Source organism: Biomphalaria glabrata, chromosome 10 (genome assembly GCF_947242115.1).
Source record: "Biomphalaria glabrata chromosome 10, xgBioGlab47.1, whole genome shotgun sequence".
Classification (NCBI taxonomy): Eukaryota; Metazoa; Mollusca; class Gastropoda; family Planorbidae; genus Biomphalaria; species Biomphalaria glabrata.
In genome coordinates this window covers 33,498,121-33,522,116 of record NC_074720.1, presented here as the reverse complement: position 1 = coordinate 33,522,116, position 23,996 = coordinate 33,498,121, and the positions used below count along the sequence as shown (strand labels likewise).

At 35.6% G+C, this 23,996-nt stretch overlaps 1 protein-coding gene across 2 annotated transcripts in view; it reads left to right on the top strand.

Moving 5' to 3' along the window:
* The window catches only part of LOC106077795 (uncharacterized), a 70,556-nt gene extending 50,304 nt beyond the window's left edge, over positions 1 to 20,252 (top strand). For both annotated transcript variants that reach the window (XM_056044701.1, XM_056044702.1), the window contains exons 3-8: positions 5,180 to 5,359; positions 8,396 to 8,570; positions 10,223 to 10,505; positions 12,143 to 12,253; positions 14,347 to 14,595; positions 15,601 to 20,252. In XM_056044701.1, coding sequence (XP_055900676.1) covers positions 5,180 to 5,359; positions 8,396 to 8,570; positions 10,223 to 10,505; positions 12,143 to 12,253; positions 14,347 to 14,595; positions 15,601 to 15,903 — 1,301 coding nt within the window. In that variant the 3' untranslated portion in view covers positions 15,904 to 20,252. The remainder of the gene's footprint in view (positions 1 to 5,179; positions 5,360 to 8,395; positions 8,571 to 10,222; positions 10,506 to 12,142; positions 12,254 to 14,346; positions 14,596 to 15,600) is intronic.
* The last annotated feature ends 3,744 nt before the right edge of the window (positions 20,253 to 23,996 follow it).

Sequence of the window (23,996 nt, the reverse complement as noted above, 5' to 3'; positions counted from 1 at the left end):
CAAAGCATGACCTACATTTGTGACTATTCGAAGTCACGCACATGGCGCCGACTATTCACAACTCGGGGGCGTCTAATGTTTCTTTGTTTTCATTAGAATATACACCACAATCTCAATCTGATAGTTGGTAAAAAAAAAACCGCCATCTCAACCCCTCCCCCGCGCCCCAACCCCCCACCTTGGTTAAGTTTTACTGTAGGTCTTACACCAGTCGTGCCAAACTATGTTTTGGTTATCTTCTGCCGATTTGTACTTCCGGTCCAGGGAAATTTGGAACAATACCGTTTTTATTCTCCATAGACGCACACGCGCGTGGCATAAGTAACCTTGGCAATCTGTGAGACTTAGATAGGTCAACTCGAGGAGATAACTCTTGACAAGGCAGTGTGACTCTCGTACAAAATTCTTTAATCTGATCTGTGGTCGGCTCTTCTTCGTTGGGGGTAGAACAGAAAGATTTAAAAACTTCTTTTCCATTTCAGTCAGTGTGTTTCAAGGTCATTGTTCATCTCCAAGGAGCACATACAATCCCAATGGCGTTGTTCCTTAATTCTTCCAAGTCACGTGGTAGTGTTGTTTACATTCATGGCCTCATTGATTTCATTGTAATTTGAATAGGAAAATAGTCTAGATCTAGACATTTTAGTGATAAAAAGTAGTTTACAATAAGGCCCACACTCTCCCCCCAACGGACATAAACGACAAGCTTCTCTACAATTCATTTTTTGTTTCCTCTTTATACAGCATTTATTTCTTCTAGTATTTCTTTCCCATGTGAACACAAAGTTGAGTGTCATGAAGAGTAAAGTTCTAGTCGGCCCCAAGCTCTTTCACCGTTTTGCCCTTTTCTTCTATGTCCCAATGAGCGTCGTGAAAATATTACGACATTAAACGGAATAGCACTGATGTCTTGTTAACTTAGATAAATGAACACAGACCTATATAAGTAAACTAGATAAATGAACTTTGACCTATATAAGTTAACTAGATAAATGAACACAGACCTATATAAGTAAACTAGATAAATGAACACAGACCTATAGAAGTAAACTAGATAAATGAACACATACCTATAGAAGTAAACTAGATAAATGAACACAGACCTATATATCTATGTAAATAAACATGCTTTACTTTACTACTTCCACCACATTGAAATCATTCAGAAATTCACAGTGTTTTTTTTATTAGCCCGGACATAATATTCAAATAGATCTACTTTTAGTTTGTTTAATGCCTTTAAAAAAGGACAAACTATTTTTTTTTTACCAGCTAAAGGCTCGTCTCCAAGAAAATACCTTGTTGGACCATGTTTGCACGTTAGTTGAAATTTGATGGTCATTCCTGGTGCTTGATCGTACTGTGCTTTTCAATCAGGGAAGGACTGGGTGTAAAAATCAGCCATGGCCTTACCCCACGATCTGCCCCACAAAACAGTCATGATGGGCATCCCATTGTATATGACTCCACAATAAGTAAAGATTGATCGAGATCTGAACATGGGTTCACACAACTTGTTGCAATTGTAGGATGGTAGAATACATGTTTTCTCAATGGCGCAACCTTAATGACTTCGAAATTCTTTATTATGATCCAACTCACGTGATTTCTCACTCACGTGATTTCTTTGTGTCTTTCGAGCTGATAGACTTTTTGTTGTCACTGTATCTCTTAGTAGATTCTTATTTGGTCTGCGGGCCATTTTAAATTTTTGGCATTCGTGTCGCGGGCCATATCTCCAAAAAGATAAAAAAAAATACAATAAGCTTCTTTGAATAGTTTTATTTGTGGAACTACTTACATAAATTAATGTGATACATGAAGTTTTATCCAAAACCATCTTCTGAATATCTGGCTGCATAGATGAAACACCAAGTCGGAGCACTGAATCTAGATGTTCGTCCGTGAGGCGATTACGTAACATGGTTTTCGCCCGTTTCATCATTGAAAACGTTTGTTCACACAAATAAGTGCTTGAAAACATTGTGATCATCCTTAGCGCTTGTTTTCGAAGATTTGGAAACGCTTCTGCAGGTAACATGGAGTACAAGTCAATGGTCTGCATCACTTAAAATTTGTCAAGCAGGGATGTCTGGCTTTGTAAGTCAATCAGTTCCAGTTGTAGATCTGTCGGGGCACTTGACACATCGGCAGCAATCGGATTTTCAAAAAGACGGATTTCATTTTTTAAATTCTGAAAATCTACACATCTTTCACTGAAATTATTCATCAAGAGCCTCAGAAGTTGGATCATTCTTTCTTTTGGAAGAGACATATTTAGCTGCTTATCATTTTGTAGAGTGGTACAGGTTGGAAAGTGGACAAGAAGCACCCTTTCCGCCTGTTGAATGGAGCGTTGCAATTTTGTTTGGAAAGCACATATATCTGCACACTCATTAAAATCAATTTGTCTTTCCCTTGTAGTTTGGTGTTGAGTTCATTTAGATGTGATATCGCATAAAATAGCCAAATCCCTGAACCATGAGGGGTCGTTCAGTTGTGACACTTTTTTTTATTTATCCGTCATAAATATTTCAATTTCGTGTCCCAAGTCAAAAAAATGTTTTAACATCCAACCCTATTTCTAGCGCCATCAGAAGTCACTGCAACTAATTTATTCCAAGGACGAGCAAGGTCCTCTATGATGGTTGACACTTCTTTGAACAGGTCTTCTCCAGTTGTAGTCCCATTCATGCTCCTCATAGCTGCTAACTCCTCTGTTATATACAAAATTGCAGTTTGTATTGCAAATAAATACCAAGAAATGCGCGGTATCAGTTATGTCAGTGGACTCGTCAGCGGCAATAGAAAACATTTCGAATTCCACTGCTCTGTCTTTTAATTGTGAATGGAGATTTTTATCCATATTTTAAACTCGCCTTGTAATTGTCATGCGAGAAATGTTGACAGCTTCTACTGCATTCTTCTTTTCAGGACACATTTATTCCTGCTAATAAGCATTTTTTTAAACATTCGCCATCGGAAGAAGGCTTTATTGGTCTACTTAAGATGTGAGAAACTCTGTAGCTGGCTGTTATCGCCAACTCATTTTCTTGTCTCTTTTTGTTATATATTCTCGTCAACCCCCCTTCCCCCCCAATCACTTGTCGTAACTTAAAAATCTAGTCTTCGCGGCTCAAACCAAGAATGCCACCATATGTGTTTATGTGTTTGGTTTCATAATGCCTTTTAATCTTTTGTTCTTTAAAAACAGCCACACTTTCTTTGCAAATCAAACATGTTCTCATACTATCATATTCCACAAAAAAGTAAAGATCTGTCCACTTTTCATAAAGTTTCTACATTCAGAGTCCACTTTTCGTTTCTTAGGCTCTCCCATTTCATTAAATCACAAACATTAAACAATCACTTTGATATCACAAGAAGACGACCCAAAATGGTGCCTCAATAATGCTCTCTGTTTCACTCACAAGGTTTCAATGACACGGCTAGCTCAAGACAGAAGCGGAATTTTCCGAAAATTAAAAATAGCTGTCAAGTCTTATCGTCATTGAAAAAAACCAAACACTTGTGTTCTTAGAATAAAAAAATGTATTAACTATAAATATTAGAATACCAAACATAAAGATGGAATTCTTCAAGGAAAGATTGAGAATATTTTTTCAACATTCTAATTTGTTAACATTTTTTTTTACATTTTGTTCCAATGTTTTGGCGGGCTGGATAAAAGCGCGCGGCCCGCGGGCCGTAGTTTGGGCATCACTGGATTAAGGTCATTAAAACGACTTCATTATTACTGAAAATGTGCTGGGCTCTACGCTGTCAAGTCTGTTAAAGATGTTTTAAAAAAAGGTAATGCGAGAGTCAGTCGCGACGTTCTGTGGGCCCCAATTTAAGTGGAATATTGTAATTAGTGTATTACGTGCCCAAAGTTGGCCCGCTGGCCCACAGGGCATGGACTAGTCCAATCTTGATTACAATTTGTAATTTTTCATCTACTATTTTAAACAGCGTAGGTAACACAAATGTAATCTGCACAATAAGGTTGTGGCAAAAGAAACACAAGCTCACTTTTATCTTATCTTATAAATTTGAGACGTTACTTTAGAATCTTCAGGGTATAAACAAGACTTTGACAACAATGTATCTGATTTAGAGCTATCGGATGGGGCAGATTTTCCTGTTGCACCTGTCAGCATAGGCTTTTCTTTGAATTACCGGTAACTTATTAAGATTTATTTAAAACATGGACCATCTAGATAAAAGATTTCAATTGTATTAACGCCTTCATTAATAGCAAAGAAGGACACATGATTGGGTAGGTGTGGTTTTATTATCAAGACACACCGATTGATTTCGTGTCTTTTCCTTGTTACAATTAATATTTTTGTGTAAATAGCTATATATATAAACTATTTTTTTAATTAAACACGGGTGAACAAAACCATACATGGAATTAATTTTTTAGAAGACAAAAATAATTTTAATATAATAAAGTTAAACAAATAAATATATTACAAACAATCATAAAGACTGTCATTAAATATTCAGCATTATATTTTGACTTGACACGTTAAGTACAAACAATCTAGATCTATAGAATGTCTAGAATTGGAACTTTGCCAGTACATAAACATTGGGTCAACTAGTCTTTCCCTTTTACCATACAAAATGATACATGTTTAGGAGATCTTCTTAGTGACGTGCAACAGTAGTTCTAAAATGTGAAGAGAGCTCATGAGAGCGAGGCGACGTGGGGACGAAAAACGGGTCTTTTAAATTGCTGTTGTTAAATACCTGAAAATAATCAATTAAACACAACGTTATTACCAATTTAAAAACAAACAAAAGTAATATTAAATCTTCTACACAGGAACTTTTCAGGTGGACATTATATATCTTGAAAATATTTAATTCTATATGATTTTGTATTTCTGAAATCTGAGAAATTATAAATAAAAGTAAATAAAAAATAAAAAGCCCACAAAGGATGCTGAAGGGCCCCAAAAAGAGGCAAAGAAAAGAGGCCCAAGGATTCCTATGATGACAAAGCTAAAATTGAATAGTGCAAATTCTGAGGTTTCCTTAAAAAAGAAAGACTCTTTTTTTTTTAATTACTCTTTACAAATGCGCTGATTTTATTTCAAAACCTAAATTGAAATAAGTTAATTTTATATGGTATTCAATTCCATTGCTGAATGTCTACCTTGTATTCCAGGCCGAGCTATTCAGCTTCTATTTCCGCTTCGCCTGTACGTCAGTCTAGTGGACATATCCAGCGAGAACACGGTGACATTAGACAACCTGCCCATACTAATAGCTGAATGCACCAAAACTCTCCATGAATCCGGCATGCACTCCGGATCGGCTGTATTTCTGGCAACTCATGGTCAGCTTGGTGAGTACTAAATCACGTGACAATGTCACGCGACGGCTAAACAGACAAATACCAGGATTTAGTTTATTATGATTATTTATTATTATTTATTTTATTATCATTATTATTATCCAGTTCAATTATTAGTAGAAGAGAATGTCTTCTAATGCCGACATACGAAAATGCAACATACAAAAACAGAAGACAGTTGGGGAACGATATCAATTAATAGAGCAAAACTAATTTATGTAAAATTAAACTATAACTGCAGTGGCGACGAGGGTAGGTGTAGTAGTGTTTGGTTCAGGGTCATTTCATCTTTGGTCATAGTCACAAGACGCGAGCAGTGTGCTGGCGTCTGCTTCAACTGGTCGTTGTCTAGAGCGATTCTGGAGGCCCGACTGTTGGCGCTGGAACTGTGTATTGATCTTTTGTGGCTTTAGCCCTGTTGCGATTGAACTCTTCTTGGTGGTCGTTGTGTTTGTGTATAGAACTCACGTACACATAGAACACAGAACACCAGAATGATAATTGAAACAAGTAGCGTAGAACTTTATAAGTGTAGAATCATCCACAACGTTGTATATATAGATACGTCAATGAGACTGACAGACAAAACTAAGATATCCAAATGACTTTAAACAATTGACAATTAATACGCCACGCTCATGTCAATGCTAAGATATACACGCTATGAGCCGCTATTCAAACGTACAAGTAGATTGGGTATAATGAGAAAAGTAAATTAGCGAAGTTTTTTTTTAACGCGCATGTCCTAGTTCGAGTTATACACTTTGCCTTGTTTTGTCTCCTGACACCACATGCGAAAAGAGAATGACGTCAATACCAATATTTTACTTTTGACACGCCTTCGCTGACGGCTCTCTTCATCTCTGAGTTCTACCTGGCACAACAATAGGCTGGCCCAGTAGTGTTTGTTGGGACAGGATGGTTGCATTATAAAAACATTAGCCTTTGTATATATGGAAGTCTGGTCTTATCCCGGGGCCACAGACATCTCTTTGTAAGTACAAAAACATCTATGTCCCCAATAACCGAATGATAAAGAATGCGCTGTTATTACGTTAGCACTGGCTTAAAGGCGCGCCCAACACTTCAGAAGAAGATCTTAAGATAATAATCTGTAAGCATAATGAAATATTTTCAATACAACACCCACCACACTGTATTATATATAGAACGAAAAAGAAATTTAATATACCGGTATATGACAACGAGATATTATTCTACACTGATCACAGGTTGCGACCTTGCCGGTCAGTGTCTAGGTCTTCTATGACGATTGGTCTCGCTTTGGGTCAACTGTTTTTAAGCGGACCCCGAAAGGGAAATAGACGCTATTAGGTTTGTGTGTTCTGTCTATTTGTCCGTCCATCCGTCCCGTTTAGATCTCGTAAACTAGAAAAGATAGTGAACATCTGACAGCATGCAACGGCTACTTTTTTCTTTTCTGAAAGTGAAAAATTTAATTTTTAAAATCAACTATGCAAGCAGTTTTTTTTCATTAAAAAACACCATTTTTACAACTATTCACTATTAATAGTAACAAACACGGGAGGCTATTTAGTAATGGAAAGGTTACATCAACACATTTATGCAAATTAAGTAGGTTCTGTCATACTACTACATTTACCAACAGTTATTTTTCCATTTTTTTAATAGAAGAAATCTATTTCAAATGCATATTAGTGAAATATAATGTAAGATAACATTTAATAAGTAGTTTTCCATATTATCGCTTGAACTGCAGTGTAAAATGTATAGTCTACAACACTTTATTAAATGAAAATTATATATTTTTTAAAGATTGACCGCTTACAAAAAATTTGATGAATTAGATACTCATTACAAGACATCAGTTAGGCCAGGTTCACTTGTAACTTCACATTCACTTTCACCTATCCCTTGGTCTGCTGGACCATTGGGGCACCACACATGATCTGTTAACCCTTTTTCTCCATTCTTCTGTGTCATTTGACTTTAATATAATTTCATTCTGATATTCTTCCTGACAATGTTGGAACCTGGGTGGACCACTTTGGAGGCCGATTTTGAGTTTGTGTTTCCACACAAACTGCCTTTGCAACCTTATTTTTTTAGTAGCCGGTAAACTATTTCTACCCTTCAATACTGTGACTTTCAATGTAATTTGCTTTGTTTTTTTTTTAATCTTTATTTCTGTCATTGTCGACGTGTTTTATTGTTGCTACTCTCGGAAATTGTAATTAAATACTTGACTACAAATAATGTTTTGCTTTTTTTTCTTTTCATAATGAAACTCTCAAAGTTAAAAGGTCTTGCTTGTCCTTGTTTGTTTATTTCATGTTAAGAACAAAGTCAAAATCTCTGAAGTTAAAGCTTTTTTTTTTTAAACTGGTAGTGGCGTGACTTGACCTATTTGACTTTTAATCATTTGACCTTCAATGGCGCAACAGTACTACGCCATCAGACTCAGGGGGATTCCCATCAGTTGGGTCCAAGTCCATCCTGCCATATTTGCCTCTTGGTCTACTGATCTTCATGTTTGCTTTGGTCTTCTTGACTTTACCCCACTGGTCCGCAAAAGAGATTGAACCATAGCGCTCTGAGAATGCTATAAGCATAAAAGTTGCCCTATAGAAAAGCAAAAAGCATTTCAAATCAACAGTTTTAGATCTCTTGAGGGAACTTGACAATTGCTGAGAATATTTACGGATATGATAAAACCCAAAGCCATAATCATTGCGAAGAACAGAATAAGACATTGCGAGACAGGCTCTTTAGACTGGAACCCACAAGGGAAGGGAGAATGTACTCTCGGAGAATGTTTCTGTGCTTGCCTATAGGCGCTCAGTAAACCACAACTTAGCTCGAGTGGGCTGCCGAACTGAAGACTCTTTCATAGGAAGCCAAGCTCTTTAAGCCTCTCAGTCCCATCATACCATCATGTTGATTTCTATAACGAACATATGGGCCTACATATATATATATATATATATATATATATATATATATATATATATATATTAGTCACGTGTTAACTTTTATTCTACACAGGTCACCTAGCAGCAGACTACGCAAGGGCGGTGCCAGATACTTTAAGGGGGCTCATTTTGCTTGGGGCAGTTTTACCCAAGAGAGTCAACGTCATAGCATTTCCGCTTCCTGTGCTGACAATAGTTGGGGAGATTGATGGTGTCACCAGAATCACACGAGTCTCAGAAACATTACAGTAAGTGGTTGATCTGATCTAAAAAAGGTCCCCATCTTCTTGAACACGTTCCTTTCCAGTGAACCCATTCTCGGTGTACCCAAAGTCAGCGTCCAGTGAACCCATTCTCGGTGTACCCAAAGTCAGGGTCCAGTGAACCCATTCTCAGTGTACCCAAAGTCAGCGTCCAGTGAACCCATTCTCGGTGTACCCAAAGTCAGCGTCCAGTGAACCCATTCTCGGTGTACCCATAGTCAGCGTCCAGTGAACCCGTTCTCAGTGTACCCAAAGTCAGCGTCCAGTGAACCCATTCTCGGTGTACCCAAAGTCAGCGTCCAGTGAACCCATTCTCGGTGTACCCAAAGTCAGCGTCCAGTGAACCCATTCTCGGTGTACCCAAAGTCAGCGTCCAGTGAACCCATTCTCGGTGTACCCAAAGTCAGCGTCCAGTGAAGCCATTCTCGGTGTACCCAAAGTCAGCGTCCAGTGAACCAAATCTCGGTGTACCCAAAGTCTGCGAGTTATGAGAACCATTTTTTTGTGTGAGCCAACTGTTAAACAAGTTGTTAGTAAGCCAGTAGTTTTAGGACCAGTTGCTTGTCAATCTTTTATCGGTGGACTACTTGTCTGGGCAGCCAGTTGTCGGATGAACCATCTTTACAAAGCATATATCATTTCATTCTGTCTGTCTGTCTGTCTGGTAAAACGTTTTTACATGTTATTTCTGTCGGTTCAAGCTGAAATTTAGCACAATTATTTCTTTTACTATGACAACACAAGAATAAAAAATAAATCTGACCAATTAATTAACCATTGGTAATATGTTGTTTGGAACAAGGGAAAGAAATGGTAATTGTATCATGTTCGCCTGAGAAGCCTGAGAACTATGAGTTAGAATTCAGGCCTTACATTTTTTTTATTTTTATAAATGCTTTTGTCTTGTTTGCTAGATGTATAACAAATTTACTTCCTTGACTGGTCCAAACTAATTGATACAAGTTTTGTTTTTTAATTTTTTAAATATTTTCTTGTGAGTATAAACCGTTTTATCGACAATGAATTGTTATTAAATCGGCTCCAATTACAGAATTTGTCATCATCAGCTGTATACATTTATCCAAGAGATTGTTGTGTTTTTTGGTTAGGTGATAAAAAACTACCTCACCACGACAAAAATGTTACATTCTGCATTCACATACCCCATGTCATCCCCAGCGCCATGTGGGAAGCGTGGTCGAGAGGCTAAGTACGCTTGTACTTGGCGTGGCTTGGCTACCTATGAAGGTGGCTCGAGGTTTACTGAGTGCCTAAAGAAAGCACGGAAAACCTATCAAATGCCTCCTCCCAACACTGGTCCACAAACGAGATAGCGCTCTATAAGCAGGAAAAGTAAAGCTATATAAAAGCTAGAATTTCATTTAATTTTGATTGACGCTGACTTACGTAAGGACAAAACAGCTCTACCTTCCGCCATGTGACTTGTCTGTTTTTCATACACTTTGGAATACTTCTTAACACATCTTTCTTTTCTTAACTTGATTTTTTTTCTTTCTCTCTGTCTTCCTCATCCTCTCTGCAATACAAGCTTTGTTTATAATTTACTTGTCTAATCCTATTAGGTCTGGTCATTATTTGTACACATTTTTTCATCTCATATCTCATGTTTTCCCCAGCGCCATGACGCGATCAGTCAAGTTTGACCCAGAGCTCGCCATACAGAGCCCGTTGATCATTCTCGAAGGTAGCAACCACGACGTGTTCATCACCGGAAGTCTTCCATTTTCTCTCTACCAGCAGGACATCGAGGCGGAAGTGCCGAAGAGGGTCGCCATGGAAACGGCAGCCAATTTCACGGCGTTGTTCTTAGCACACGTGCTGCAGGAACCGGAAGTTTTTGTGAAGACTGCTGCAACTGAATTCAAGAAAGCCTTTGAAGCCGCTCAAAATATGACAGCTGTAAATATTTAGTCTTTATTTCGCACTTTACAAGCACTTTACAAGCATGCAATTTTATAAAAGTGTAACATCTTGAAGCCTTTTTATGTAGAGGGTCATATTTTCTTTTCAGGTGGTGGTATCACCTTTAAAAAATACTTTTTTTTTTCAGAAACAACAAAGCTTATCAATGGGAAAGAATCCCCATATTTACAGCTATATCTCTCAATATTGTAGAATTTATTTTCCTTTTTTCAGTATCATACTATACATTTGACTAATTAATTAAATTTTAAAATTGATTCATCGTGTAAAGTGTAAAGTTTCAACTTGATCAGAGAATGGGTGTGGGAGAAATAACGTTTTCAAAATTTGTACCAGACAGACAGACCAGCAGACAGATTAAGTTGATATTAGCTTTGTAATACTAAAAGACATAGCTTGTGTTCAAATGAAGACGTGTCTCTTGGATTTAATTATACATCGTTAGAACATGTTTTTATGTGCACAGGTCGTTTATTTGGGGCTTGCTGATGTTATGTTTTTTTTTAACCTTTTTTCAATGTTTTAAATACATTTTTATATCTTATAAAATAAAAACTAAATACTAAAAACTTTTTGTATTTCCTCATGGAAGTCGACACGGGGAGCTCTAATTAAAGAGTATCACTACTAAATGTGTGAGAGAGGGCGTGGTGGATGAGTGGTTAAGTGCTTGGCTTCCATACCTGGGGTCCTGAGTTCGAATCTTGGTGAAGACTGGGATTTTAATTTCGGGAGATTTAGGGTGCCCCTGAGTCCACCCAACTCTAATTGGTACCTGACTTTATTTAGGGAAAGAAAAGGCGGTTGGTCTTTTTGCTGGCCACCCTGCTCGTTAACAATAGGCTAAAAAAACAGATGACCTTAGCATCATCTGCTGTATGGTCTGAAGTGGGAACTTTACTTTACTTTACTTTACTTTACTTTTACTTTACTATACTTTACTTTACTTACTTTTTTTACTTTACTTTACTTTACTTTAATTTAATTTACTTTACTTTACTTTACTTTACTTTACTTTACTTTACTTTACTTTACTTTACTTTACTTTACTTTACTTTAATTTACTTTACTTTACTTTACTAAATTTACTTTACTTTACTTTACTTTACTTTACTTTACTTACTTCAATTACTTTAATTATTTGAATTTCATTACTTACTTTACTTTACTTTACTTTACTTACTTCAATTACTTTAATTATTTGAATTTCATTACTTACTTTACTTACTTTACTATATGTATGAGATCTTACTTCCTCTTCCTCGTTCTCACTTTACATGTTCGAGAGTTCAGATCAATAATCCTATAACTGAGATGAACCGCGCTGTGGTTTCCAGATCAGACAGTTCTCCGTATAGTTTTTCTTCTACAGGAGGGTTTCGGGGTCCACAGTTTTGTTCGCCCCATTTGATGTTGTTTGCAGATTTGAAGGCCTTTAGAAACTAAAGATGAATGAAGCGATTTTTTTTTACTCAATTTGTATGTTTGAGTGTACTTTCAGTAGTAGGACTCACTGACGTGTTGTGTCAGATCGATAGCGTTTTCTCACTTTGTACAAAGCTTTACTCTTTCTTCATGATAACATTTCTTTGTGTTTACCTATCTTTTCACAGCCAATAGAGTTACTTCGTGAGGCCACCATCAATAACTTAAAATCTTATTGGGTCAAGTCTGCCCAGAAATGGTTGTCTGGTTTAACGGGGAAGCAGTCGGCACAGATAGAGGTACACTTTAACCTTGACATTTATCTTTGAAAGCGTAGCGTGAAAGGGAAAACAGATAATCAAATTATTTACATCGATGGTTCTCAAACCTTTTAAACTTGGGAACCACTTTATGTAGTTTAAACTTTCCAAGAACTCCTAATTGAAAAAACTAAATAAATGCATATTATATAGGTAACAACAACCCCCCCCCTTTTTTTTTCTTTTTATAAGAAAGTATATGTAGGACTCCAGTCTGAACCTTACAACATATATATATATAAGAACGAAAAGGAAGAAGAATCTGTGATTGGTATCTGAGTTTGTTCTCACGTAAAAGGGTTCAATACCGAGTCGGGAGTATCAAAGTGAAGAATCTTTCAAATCTTTAGTTTAAGTCATCTTTGAATAGTGCTTAGTCAGCAGACCCCAGTTTGAGAACCACTGATTTACATGGGAGAGGCAGAACTAGAAAGAGAAAGTGTTACAGACCCTGATGCAGTCATAGCTGTTGTCGGGTGGGGTGTAATTAAGTTGTTTGTCTTCTGCGCCTGTCTTCTATAAGGGCTTTTCTTAAAAAAACGAAATGTTTCAAACTGCCTTCGTGGGAGCCACACACTGTTGGAGCATTGTAACTTAGAGAGCATCAATTAAAAATAATAATAATAATAATCTTAAACATGTTTTATTTCATGGACCAATGTCAAGGTTCACCAATTCGTTTGAGTTTCCATTTACTATTTACTATTTATTGTATTTAAGGAGAATGTAAAAATATTATCTAAGAGGAGCTTTAATTTACTTTACTTTAAAGTTTTTAAGTGTACGAAAAGTCCCATAATTCAGAATTATGATTTTTTTTTTCTTTACAGAATATTACTTGAAAGGAAACTACATTTTTTATGTGCTTATTAATTACTGTTTCTATTCCAGGAGTCTTTGGCTTTTGGTCTTGTTTTCTTTTTCTACTATGTTTTTATAAAATGTTTTTTTTTTATTTCTCGTATAATTTAAAATGTATGCAGACTATTACCTTCACCTATCCCGTCTAGTCTGTTGGACCGTTTAGGCACCATACAAGATTTGTTAACAGTCTCTCCCCTCTTTTTGTCTTTTGACTTGAATATAATCTTTTACAATGACGTCGCAAAGCGCAAGTTAGTAATTCTTGTCCCTTCAATGCTTGCAGTCCCTTCAATGCTTGCTTGCAATGCTCTCGAGGGCTATGCAGGTAGTGTAAGCATTGAAGGGACAAGAATTACTAACTTGCGCTTTTGAGTATCCTGAGATTTAGTATTTGTTCTGTTGCAGCCATATATAAAGCTTGAAGTATGTCAAGTTATGTTTAGATATTATGACAATGCAAACAAGCTTAAATTCCTTAAAATGCAAGGCTCAATAATAATATATACTCGGTTTCTTACAGGGGTGCCATCATTTAAAAATTTTAAAAGGATCATCTTGACTAACGAAAACATAATATATATATTACAGATGTTGCATTTCATGTGTCAATCTAGTCATGCATGTTAATCAATGACTTAAACTCTTCTAAGTTTTTTGGTTTTCCTGGCTGATTCAGGCAACCCGTTCCATTCTCTTATTGCACTAGTGAAGAAGGAGCACTTGCACGAATTTGTTCTAGCGTATGTAATGATAAAGTGTCTATATCTTTGTGTCTTTCTGAGTATTTCATAAGGTTTTTGTTTTTATATTTCTAAGTTATGGTTTAGTGTTATATGTGTTATATCTACTTTACTTTTTATTCTTCTGCATTTCCTTCTAGAAACAAATTTTCTGCTCAATTTGGTACCGCAACAAATATAGCCGCATCCGTCCACAGGATCACTGACTGTTAGAATGCACCGTTTCGTTGTGTAGATTAGATTGTTGTTTTTAGAAGAGGTTGCTGTTTGTAGAAGAGGTTGCTGTTTGTAGAAGAGGTTGCTGTTTGTAGAAGTGGTTGCTGTTTGTAGAAGAGGTTGCTGTTTGTAGAAGAGGTTGCTGTTTTTAGAAGAGGTTGCTGTTTGTAGAAGGGGTTGATGTTTGCAGATCATTAACCAAATTCATATGAAGCAATCAACAGACATTTTCTTTTTCTATCTACCCTGTAGGTTGACAGCTATGTTGAAAAGTCTCAGGATGGCCTGCCGCCCACCATGATTTACGAACATGGCGTCAACCACATCGTCACCTTTTCAGAAGTGATACGCTACGCAGACAAGGGCAAAGCAGAAGACGATGGTTCATTGCCCCAAGCCCCGGATGAGATTGCTGCCAAAATGCTCGGCCCGGAACGTATCCAGGCTGCGTTGAAAAATGCCACAAGAACCTATAACTACACATGTAGGGATCTTAATTACGTAAGTTATAGTAACTGGTCACTAATGTTACTATTATTTTATTTATACAACTTAAATTTTTAAGCAGAAGGGCTACCCACAGAAGGGACATCTATAAATGGAAAGCTAAAAAAAAATGGTTCATTCATAAATGAGTGATCGTCGATTTTTCTAATTTTCTGAGCCCAACTTCTTTGATATGCATCAACCTAAAGACAGCAATATTACTGTCTCACTGGAAGGACGGTCTGTCCATCCCTCTATAGATCCATACTTCAGACGTAAGTACACGAAGACGCTGTCACAGACATTAGCTCAATAGACCTCAAATTTATATGCCGTGGTCTTTGTTATATAGTTTTGAAAATGTCATAGTTTATCCTTTTTGTCAGTAAGTGTAAGATAATACCAGGGTGTATCCTTACACCGCAGTGAAGTTTACCTCTATTGTGTTTTTCCTGTTTATGGCTTTTTAAAAAGGGTTGTGCTTGATAGACAGACATCGCCCTTAGGGAATAGGTGCAGCCTGCCTACAGCAACTGTATAAAATATGCATTGCATCAATACTATTTACAAGGCTATCTCATTTCAGCGCTATTTCAAGCATTCGGAATGCTATCTGTAGAAGGCGATTCTATTTTCATTCCAATTTATTCAACGATGTGTTCACAATTATTGTCATTAGGATTTACACACTGGCAACATCTTCTCAGTATCTCCATTCTCCTATAAGCAACACTTTTGGTTTGCCCGGCCCTTGTCAATCTATTGGTAATGCATATCAACATTAAACAACGTTTACCTTCCCTAGAGAAGAATAAAATCTTTACCGAAGGCGATTATATTACTATACAAAACACCTTTACGCACACATTACAAATTTTGATCCAATTCAGGCATTGAGTAAGGGAAATAACTGTTGATATTTTTAAAGCATCGTTTTCTTTGTTTTTTTAAAGTTTGCTTTATTTAGAAACTGACCCAAAAGACTACCAATAAAGCCAAATTTTCTCTGATTATATCCAGGCCTCGTTTATGACCGCCTACCACACAGCCACAGAGAGAGCCAGGATAAGGTTTGACGGTTACCACCGGGGCGTCATCTTCCAACCCGACATTGTGACCAACTCAGAGGCGCTATGGGAGAGCACCCATCTCAAATTTACTGTCCACGCCTCCAAGCTGTACGTGACCAGCATCGCCTATAAGACTCCCATGGATGACGACCTCGGGGTGGAGTCTGGGCTTTTTTTCTGCAAGCTTCTACCCCCTGACAGAGCCATGGAATGGATATATGTTGATTCTATTTTAAGAGACATGTCATTTTAATCGGCTCCTAGGTTATATAGCTTTAAATTAAATCAATTTATTTATTTATAACATGTTATACAATTATTTGTTGTGTTCAAATGTCGGGAACTATAAGATATATATTCGCTGTCGCCATGTTGCCTTAAGAATAGATTATTAGCTCACTTCCTATTTATAGCACCTAGAATGAATGATTTATATTTTTTTAATCAAAACTTTTTTCTGTTGTTCATCAACAGTAAAAAAAACGGGTCTAAGCTAGTATATCTACATTTTTTGAGCAAACATAATTTACATTGGCTTGAGATGCTTAGCCATTATTGATACACTATAAAATTAGTGTATTTCTTCCTTTCTATTGCGTTCACATTCTCATGGGGGAGGGTTCAGATAACTAGTCCTAGATCTCAGATGAACTGCGCAGTGTTTTCCAGATTAGGCAGCTCATCACAGAGTTTTTCTTCTAAAGTTTTGGGGCCAATGTCTTGTTCGGGCTACTCGATAGAGTTTGCAGCTTTAAATGACATTGTCGACATTCTCTGGTGAAACTTCACAAGGGCAAATTTCACTAGTCCTCTATATTCATCTTGCATTTTTGTCCTATATTGTCTTTTTTCTTTTTTTTATCCCTGAATGAGTGCACAATTCTAATCTTGTTCTGAAATTCTGGCCAAGTTTTAAAAGGTTCTTTTTGTTTAAAAAAATGGAGTGATTAGCCAAAATGACACAATTTTCTTTACAATTCATTTAAGAATATTAAAATAGGAAAATTTCTTCTGATTAATTCATTTTAATCTTGATGTCATTTCCATTTACCAACATCTTGGTCAGTACCAGACAAATGCTGGATATCAGAAATCATGAAAGAAGACAAATGAGTTTTTACTTTTACAATTCAACATTCTTGCTGGTAAAGGGAAGAAACTCTTGAATACTATGAAGAGTAGAAAGCTGAGCTGGTTCAGTCATATAATAATACCTGACTGACATGTCATCCTTTAATGTACATTGGAGAATTGTCCAAAGAAAAGCTGGCTGGACAACATAAATTAATGGACCAGTCTCTCACTTGATATCCTACTTAGAACAGCTGCTGACCGAGAAAAATGAAGGGATTTGGTTGTGCGAACTGTCACAGCCTACCATAGGACAAAGGTCAAGGGACAGAATATGATGATGGTGTCACATATGTATATATCTTTGAAATGTTAGTTATGTACTCTTTCATCTAAAATATAATATTCACCATACAAGTTTAATATGTATTCAGAAAGCTTGACCAATTTTCCAAATTCTGAAGTTTCTTAAGTTTTAGAATTAATTTAGAAACATTTATCTAATTTGTTTAGTCTGCATTCCAAACGTGCCACAACATTTCTCCTTCCAATAATATCTAAATAAATATCACAGTTCAATGCAGAACTTGTGTTTTAAAAGTAAATTAGCTTTTGTTGATGTTGCACCTATGATAGGACAACAACATGACAGTGCAATTAAAAAGGCTTAGTGCGCTGACTCAACATACTAGATTCTGTCTGAATTAAAAGTACTTGACCAGTTAGTACACTTGGCAGCACTGCAGCACTTTTTTTTGTGCCCTTTTTTGTGCATAAGAAAGTTTATCCAGTACAGGAAAGTAAACAGTGGGTTAGACTGATTGTAAAAACACTTCTTATTTTATAAATTATAGACGTCCTTTCTTAACAGGAAAACAATGACATCCTACATGTGTCCATGTGTATTTTTGTATATGTTGTTATGATTCAATTGTTGTATGTATAATTGTTTCTTTATTTTTTAGTCGTCTGTCCATGAGGACTGATTCTAAGATACCTATTTTTTACAATTTTTAAAAATATAAATCCAGTATTAATATGTTTATAAAAATATGTATTTATGCAATGTTTTATGGGTTATATAAATGAATTGTGTGCATGGTTTGAAATCATTATTAAATGTTAGCATCTACTTCCACTATTTCAAGCTGACTTCTGTACGTGTATGTGTGCTATAATAGCATTTAGAAGTTGAATATCTTGAGATTGTAAAATTATGTGTTTGAACTCAGAATCAAGGTATATGTGCATTGAAAATTGGCTTATCTCATGGTATAATTATTTTAAAAATTAAAATATTTTAATATTTTTTAAATGTTTATAGTGCAACATTATTTGTGTAATCTAAACACTGAATCGGAAATCCATTGCATATTAAAATGTAGTGTTGATATTTCAAATATATATATTTGACTGATATTTATGAGATATTTTTTTTCATTGGTACTTGTACAAATTTCATATTTATCAGTTTAAAAAATTCCTATCTATAGTTTTATTATTTACACCACTTTATAGATCATCTTTTTAGAATTGTTAAGATCAACTAATAGCTTTCTACTTTTACAGATTGATGTGACTTTGATATGAATAAACCCATTAATAAACATATGTACAAAGAGTGATTCATTTTAATGTAACCCATATTATGTCTTAAAATAATGATGTTTCAAACAAAAGATATTTAAAAAATAAGATTATAAAATGTATGAAAAATGCTAGAAGTAATTATGACATTGACTGAGCTTTTTCCATTCTGTTTGTATAGAGTACTTAAGCATTGTTCATCTATAAATCTTAGCTTAGGTATTGCTTTGAACAAACAAATGGTTGTATCATCCAATCTACAATTAGAAAAAGTTTAACTTATTAAGCACTTATTATTCTCTTTTATTTTTGTCGTTTGGTTACTCTTTCATTTTCTTTCAATTTAAAGCTGGAAATTGTCAATGCTTTTTTTTTAATTTATAGAGCTTATAGGAGTGATATTTGTGGATAAGTTAAAATGTTAATTTAAAACAATCTTCCTCTGACATTTAACCTTTGATCTAGGCATTAATTTGTTTAGTGATCACTTTATAGTTTAAATCAAATATTTATGTCATAAATGTAAATGATCAGACCATTTGCATAATAATGAAATCATATGTGCACAAATATAACACTCAACTAGTTTTGTATGAGTCTAATGATCTAGTTTAGATGTAGTTAAGTGACAGCCCATGTTATTTTCTAGATGTCCAGCATTTAAAGAAAATGTGTCTTTTTTTGTCTGCCCCAAGCTGCTACGCCTCTTGTTTCGATTCCTTGTTACCTCTTAAGCTTATGATCTGATTCTGTTTGGAAAAGTGTTGGCCCCAAGTGTTGGCCACAAGTGTTGGCCAAGAGGAAAAACAATTACCTGTAATAAACAAATCTACATTTTTATTCATAAGTGAGATGAATCTATACATATTCCTTAAAGCAGTGTTTCCCAAACCTGTAGAAAATCACTTGGCACATTCAGAGAGGTCAGCGGATCACTATATATATAAATACGTATATATGGTCTAATGGTACCGGTCTAATGACTTGGATAGTATCCTGTCTTTATAGGATGTAAATTGATACTGGGTATTTGTCATAATATTGATACGCTGAATTCTAATAACTATTGTGGTGTCAGGCCTACTTCTAGACTGAGTTTGTTACAACATGAGAAAATCTTGCGTCACATAAACAGGTTATGAAATATTGCAGTAAAAATAAAAATAACAACTAGCAGCTTGTTTTGAAATATTATGGTACTCTTTAAAAAACAAAATCTACCAGAAATGATTTAAGGTTAATTTTGTATTGTATGTTTGTTTAAAATTAGAGTCAAAATCTATCAGTTCAAAGTTTGTTAAAGAATTGATTTTGTTAACAAGAATCTTTTTTTGTTTTAATTCTCTTGTCTGCCTACTAGTTTATTATTCTAATAGTTCATGGCACACCTTGTCAGGCCATGTCGAACACTATGAGTTTCACAGAACACAGTTTGGGAAACACTGCATTTCAGTATACACTTATTTTCTCAGAGCCATACTGATTGAAATCAGAAACTTGCTTGTCACTCTGTGTGTTTGCCTCTTTGAATAAAATAAAGTTCCCCTTTTAAACCTTTTGGTCTATGGAGGTGATGATGTAAATGTCATCTGTTTCTGTGGCCTACGGCTTACGAGTGTGTCATGTGGCCAGTACAACGACGTTTACCTTTCCCCTACTAATGTCAGCTACCCATTAGAGCTGGTTGGACTCAGAGGCGCCCAAATATCCCAAAATTAAAAATCCCAGTTTTCAACAGGATTGGAACCAAGGACCCCCAGTTCAGAAGCCAAGCGCTTTACCTCTCAGCCATCGCATCTTCGCAGGTGTAACTCAAAACCTGTTTCTGGTCAGTACTATGTAATTACTAGTGTTCAGATAATTTATTGTTTTTAATTCTATTCAATGGATGACATAAAATGCTGCATGTTATTAGCAATACATTAAACAATTTGTTCCATATGATATGTTGCTGTTTTGTTGTTTTCCCTTTTATTTAGAAGAATTACAAGCTTTTTAAATGAAAAATTGCATTTTATTATTATCAAGGATGAAACAATATTAAATGAGAATAACTGGGAGGGGAGCAAAAGAGAGTAAGATAATTAAGCGATGGAAATAGAGACAGAGAGAGAGAGAGAGAGAGAGAGATTAAAAAGGGAGGATATTTTATATGTTTTTGTTTTTTAAAATTCTTAAAATAATTATTGCAGTCTGAGCACAGTAAAAATTTGGTATAAGGGAGGCCACTCTTGAAATAATTTAAAGAAAAATGTAGCGTATTTTCTCCCCTTAACCTCTTTTTAAGGAGCAATTTATTTAAAAGACAATAAGAACAAATACGATATAAACTGTTAATCATGTGTACATATTGAGGGCCGGCTTTAGGTAATTGGAGGCCCCAAATGAAACAGAAAAATGAAATTAAACAGCCAAAAAAATAAATTACACAATTTATTCAAAACATAGTGTACTTCAACAATAACATTTGGGAAAAATATAAGCTATTTCTTCTCTTATTACACAGTCTGCACTACAATCTGCCAATAAGTGGCGACCTATTGAAGGCCTTAGGGCCTAGGCGGCTTATTAGTTTGCTTATGACTAAGGCCGGCCCTGACACACTGTTTGGATCTTTCCCCCATTCGATAGTCACTTGGGTCAATATGTAGATCTATTTTCATTCTCATCAACACTTGCCAACACCATTTCTGCTTTTAAGTGTTTACAATAAAAAAAAAAAAAAAACTGAACTGTGCCTTATATTAACTTCATAGAACTTTCGACTAATGTCGGGTGGAGTGAAGTAAAGATGAGAACTTTACACTGGGTAGAAAAAAAGTCCATCAATTTCGCCAGCACAAAATTGGCTCATTAGCAATATCAGAGAAGTTTTTGCAAACCAAGACATTGTCTAAAAGAGTTGGCTCTATCCCAAACGGGCTAATGAAATATTGCAGAGATAAACGATGTCGCCAAGACAGCAGCACTTACCAACTTCACGCTGCGGATGTGTCGAAAGGAGCGGCAAATATCCAGTTTTAGGATCAGTCGCGTCGCATGATCTGCCAGGTTGTAGCAGAACGTTCTCCTGATGTTTCTCAGTGTTGTGTCTTGTCTCCCGAAGCACTTCCGATGTTTGGGTGTAACCACAAGACAGCCGAGGTTTCAATTCAGAGTTTGTCTTCTCCTTAGACGGGTAACCAACCTAGGCTAATTAGCCCCTCCAGCCCAAAGCCTACTAGTTGCTTGCCTTAGTGCTCCTCTAAGTGCTAACAGTTTCGCCGGGCTCAATATTTGAAATGCACCTGAAGGATAGGAGTTGGACTGGTTGGACTGTTTGAGACGCACGCCATTGCAAGCATTTTATAGGTGCGCTTAAGACCATGACCACTTCCGGTGATAACAACCTTGCGGAACCACTGCAGAGAATAATAAATAAATAAATTATAGCTTTTATATAGCGCTACTTTCATGCTTATAGCATGCTCAGAGCGCTTTGGTCCAATCTCATTTGTGGACCAGTGTGTTGGGGGTGGGGGGGGGGTGGGGAGGGGTATCTAGGAGTAGGTTTTCCATGCTGCCTTTAGGCGCTCAGTAAACACAACTCTGCCCGAGTCGGGTGTCGAACCTCGAGCCAAGCCAAGTACAGCGTACTTAGCCTCTCTACCACGCTTCCCAAAATGATTAGTTTATTCACCATCAACTGGTCGTGTTTACTGATACGAGGGTAAACTCTTTCCACTTGTTCACAAATACCATTGGATGGATATTGCGATTGGTGCTATACTTAAATTAAAGTTCTGAAAAACTCTGTAGACTATAAAACAGCTTCATTTGGGATACATTACAAGAAAACGTAGGGATTAAATGTCTAACTAGTATATCTCACGTAACACTAAATAAAAAACGACAGTACTGGAAAAATTTTATTGAACGAATTGAAGCAGTCATAATTAATGTGTCAGTTAGTGGCGTAGCAAACATGGCGCGAAAGGGGTCAATACGCCCGGTCCCACGACAATTAGGGTCTCAAACATAAACAATTTAAAGGCTTCAAATTTTTTACATAGTTTTTCTTCCACCATTCCATATTTATATCTATTAATTAAATTATATTCATCTCTAAAAAGCAAGATAATTCGATGTATACATTATGACTGTAGAAAGAAAGAACTCTACTAAGGAATGGTAATGGACATGGAGATCTTTTAATATTACAAAAAATATCGTGGAACTTTTTAAAAAAGTTGGATCAAGGCGTTGTTTTGTAAAGTAGTTAAATGAAGTAAAGTTGTTGTTTTTTTCAACCCTAAACTATGTAACAAATAACTTAATGTTTAGATCTAGATCTAGTAATTGAATATCGAAAAAAAAAAAGATCACTCTCGTCTCATAATTATTTTTTTTGCAATTTTAAGATACATAATCTAAAAAGATATAGGTAGTCAATCTATTTAAATGTACATAAGATCTTGTTTTTTTTTTATCTTCATCTTGACGGAAAATAGAGCAGTGAGATTCATAACAAACGAATATTCACATTTGACTAGAGTAACACCTTTAGTAAAATCACTAAATTTACAAAGCCTTCAGGACAAAAGGCTCAAAAGTAAAGTAGCAATCATACATAAAACACTGAACCATAATCTTCAAATACAAAAACAAAATTTAATAAAATACTCTGAAAGACACAAAGATAAAGGCACATTCCTCGTCCCATATGCTAGGACAAATTTGTACAAATACTCCTTCTTCCCTAGTGCTATTAGAGCATGGAATAGGTTGCCTGAGCTAGCCAGGAAAACCAGTGACTTGGCAGAATTTAAGTCATTGGTTAATATGCATGACTAAATGCATGACGCGTAGGACGTAATCATCTTCTTTTTTGAAGTAACGTCTGTATTATATGGGATAAGAAGATAAGAATTAACTGAAAATGGCTTTATTTTATGAATTTGCGTGAATATATAGTTCTGTGATTAATACATAACAATTTATATATATATAGGTCTGTGAGTCGATCAATCGCGGATAAGAATTTATTTCGTTTTCAAGTCTAGATATAATATTGATAGAGGACTGTGATTGTGACTAAGAAAGAGCTCTACTAAGGAATGGTAACTCTTTAGATTGCCTCCAATGTGCATCATCAAATATTAGCGCCTTAGATTTTAAATAAAAAAATAATAATAGTAATAATGATAGTATTAATACGTAATTAATTTGAAAATGATCTTTTTATGTACATATTTTTTTTTATTTCACTTCCTTTAATTTATCTATTATTTAGGTACATACGTACCCATTGAAATCCATAAATAATTTATAGAAATTTACAGAAAATTGATACACTTTAGCTTCCAAAACTCTCTGAATGTTAAAACTGAACTCTGAGCATTGATAGTGTATCGTTTTAGTCAGTACAAAAATCACCTGAACAATGATCATTCTTGGTCTACTTATATTAATTATGCTTAAACATTAGTCTACTTCGATGGTCCCTGGAATGGTTTGAACATAAGCTAAGCCCACAAGATGGCCAATAAAAGAGGCACATAAAGCCCCAAAAAGAGGCCCAAGGATTCCTATGATGATAAAGCTAAAACTGAATAGCGCAAATTCTGAGGTTTCCTTAAAAAAAAAAACAAAAAAAAAACGAATTCTGAGGTTTCCTTAAAAAAATAAAATAAAAACATTCATTCACGT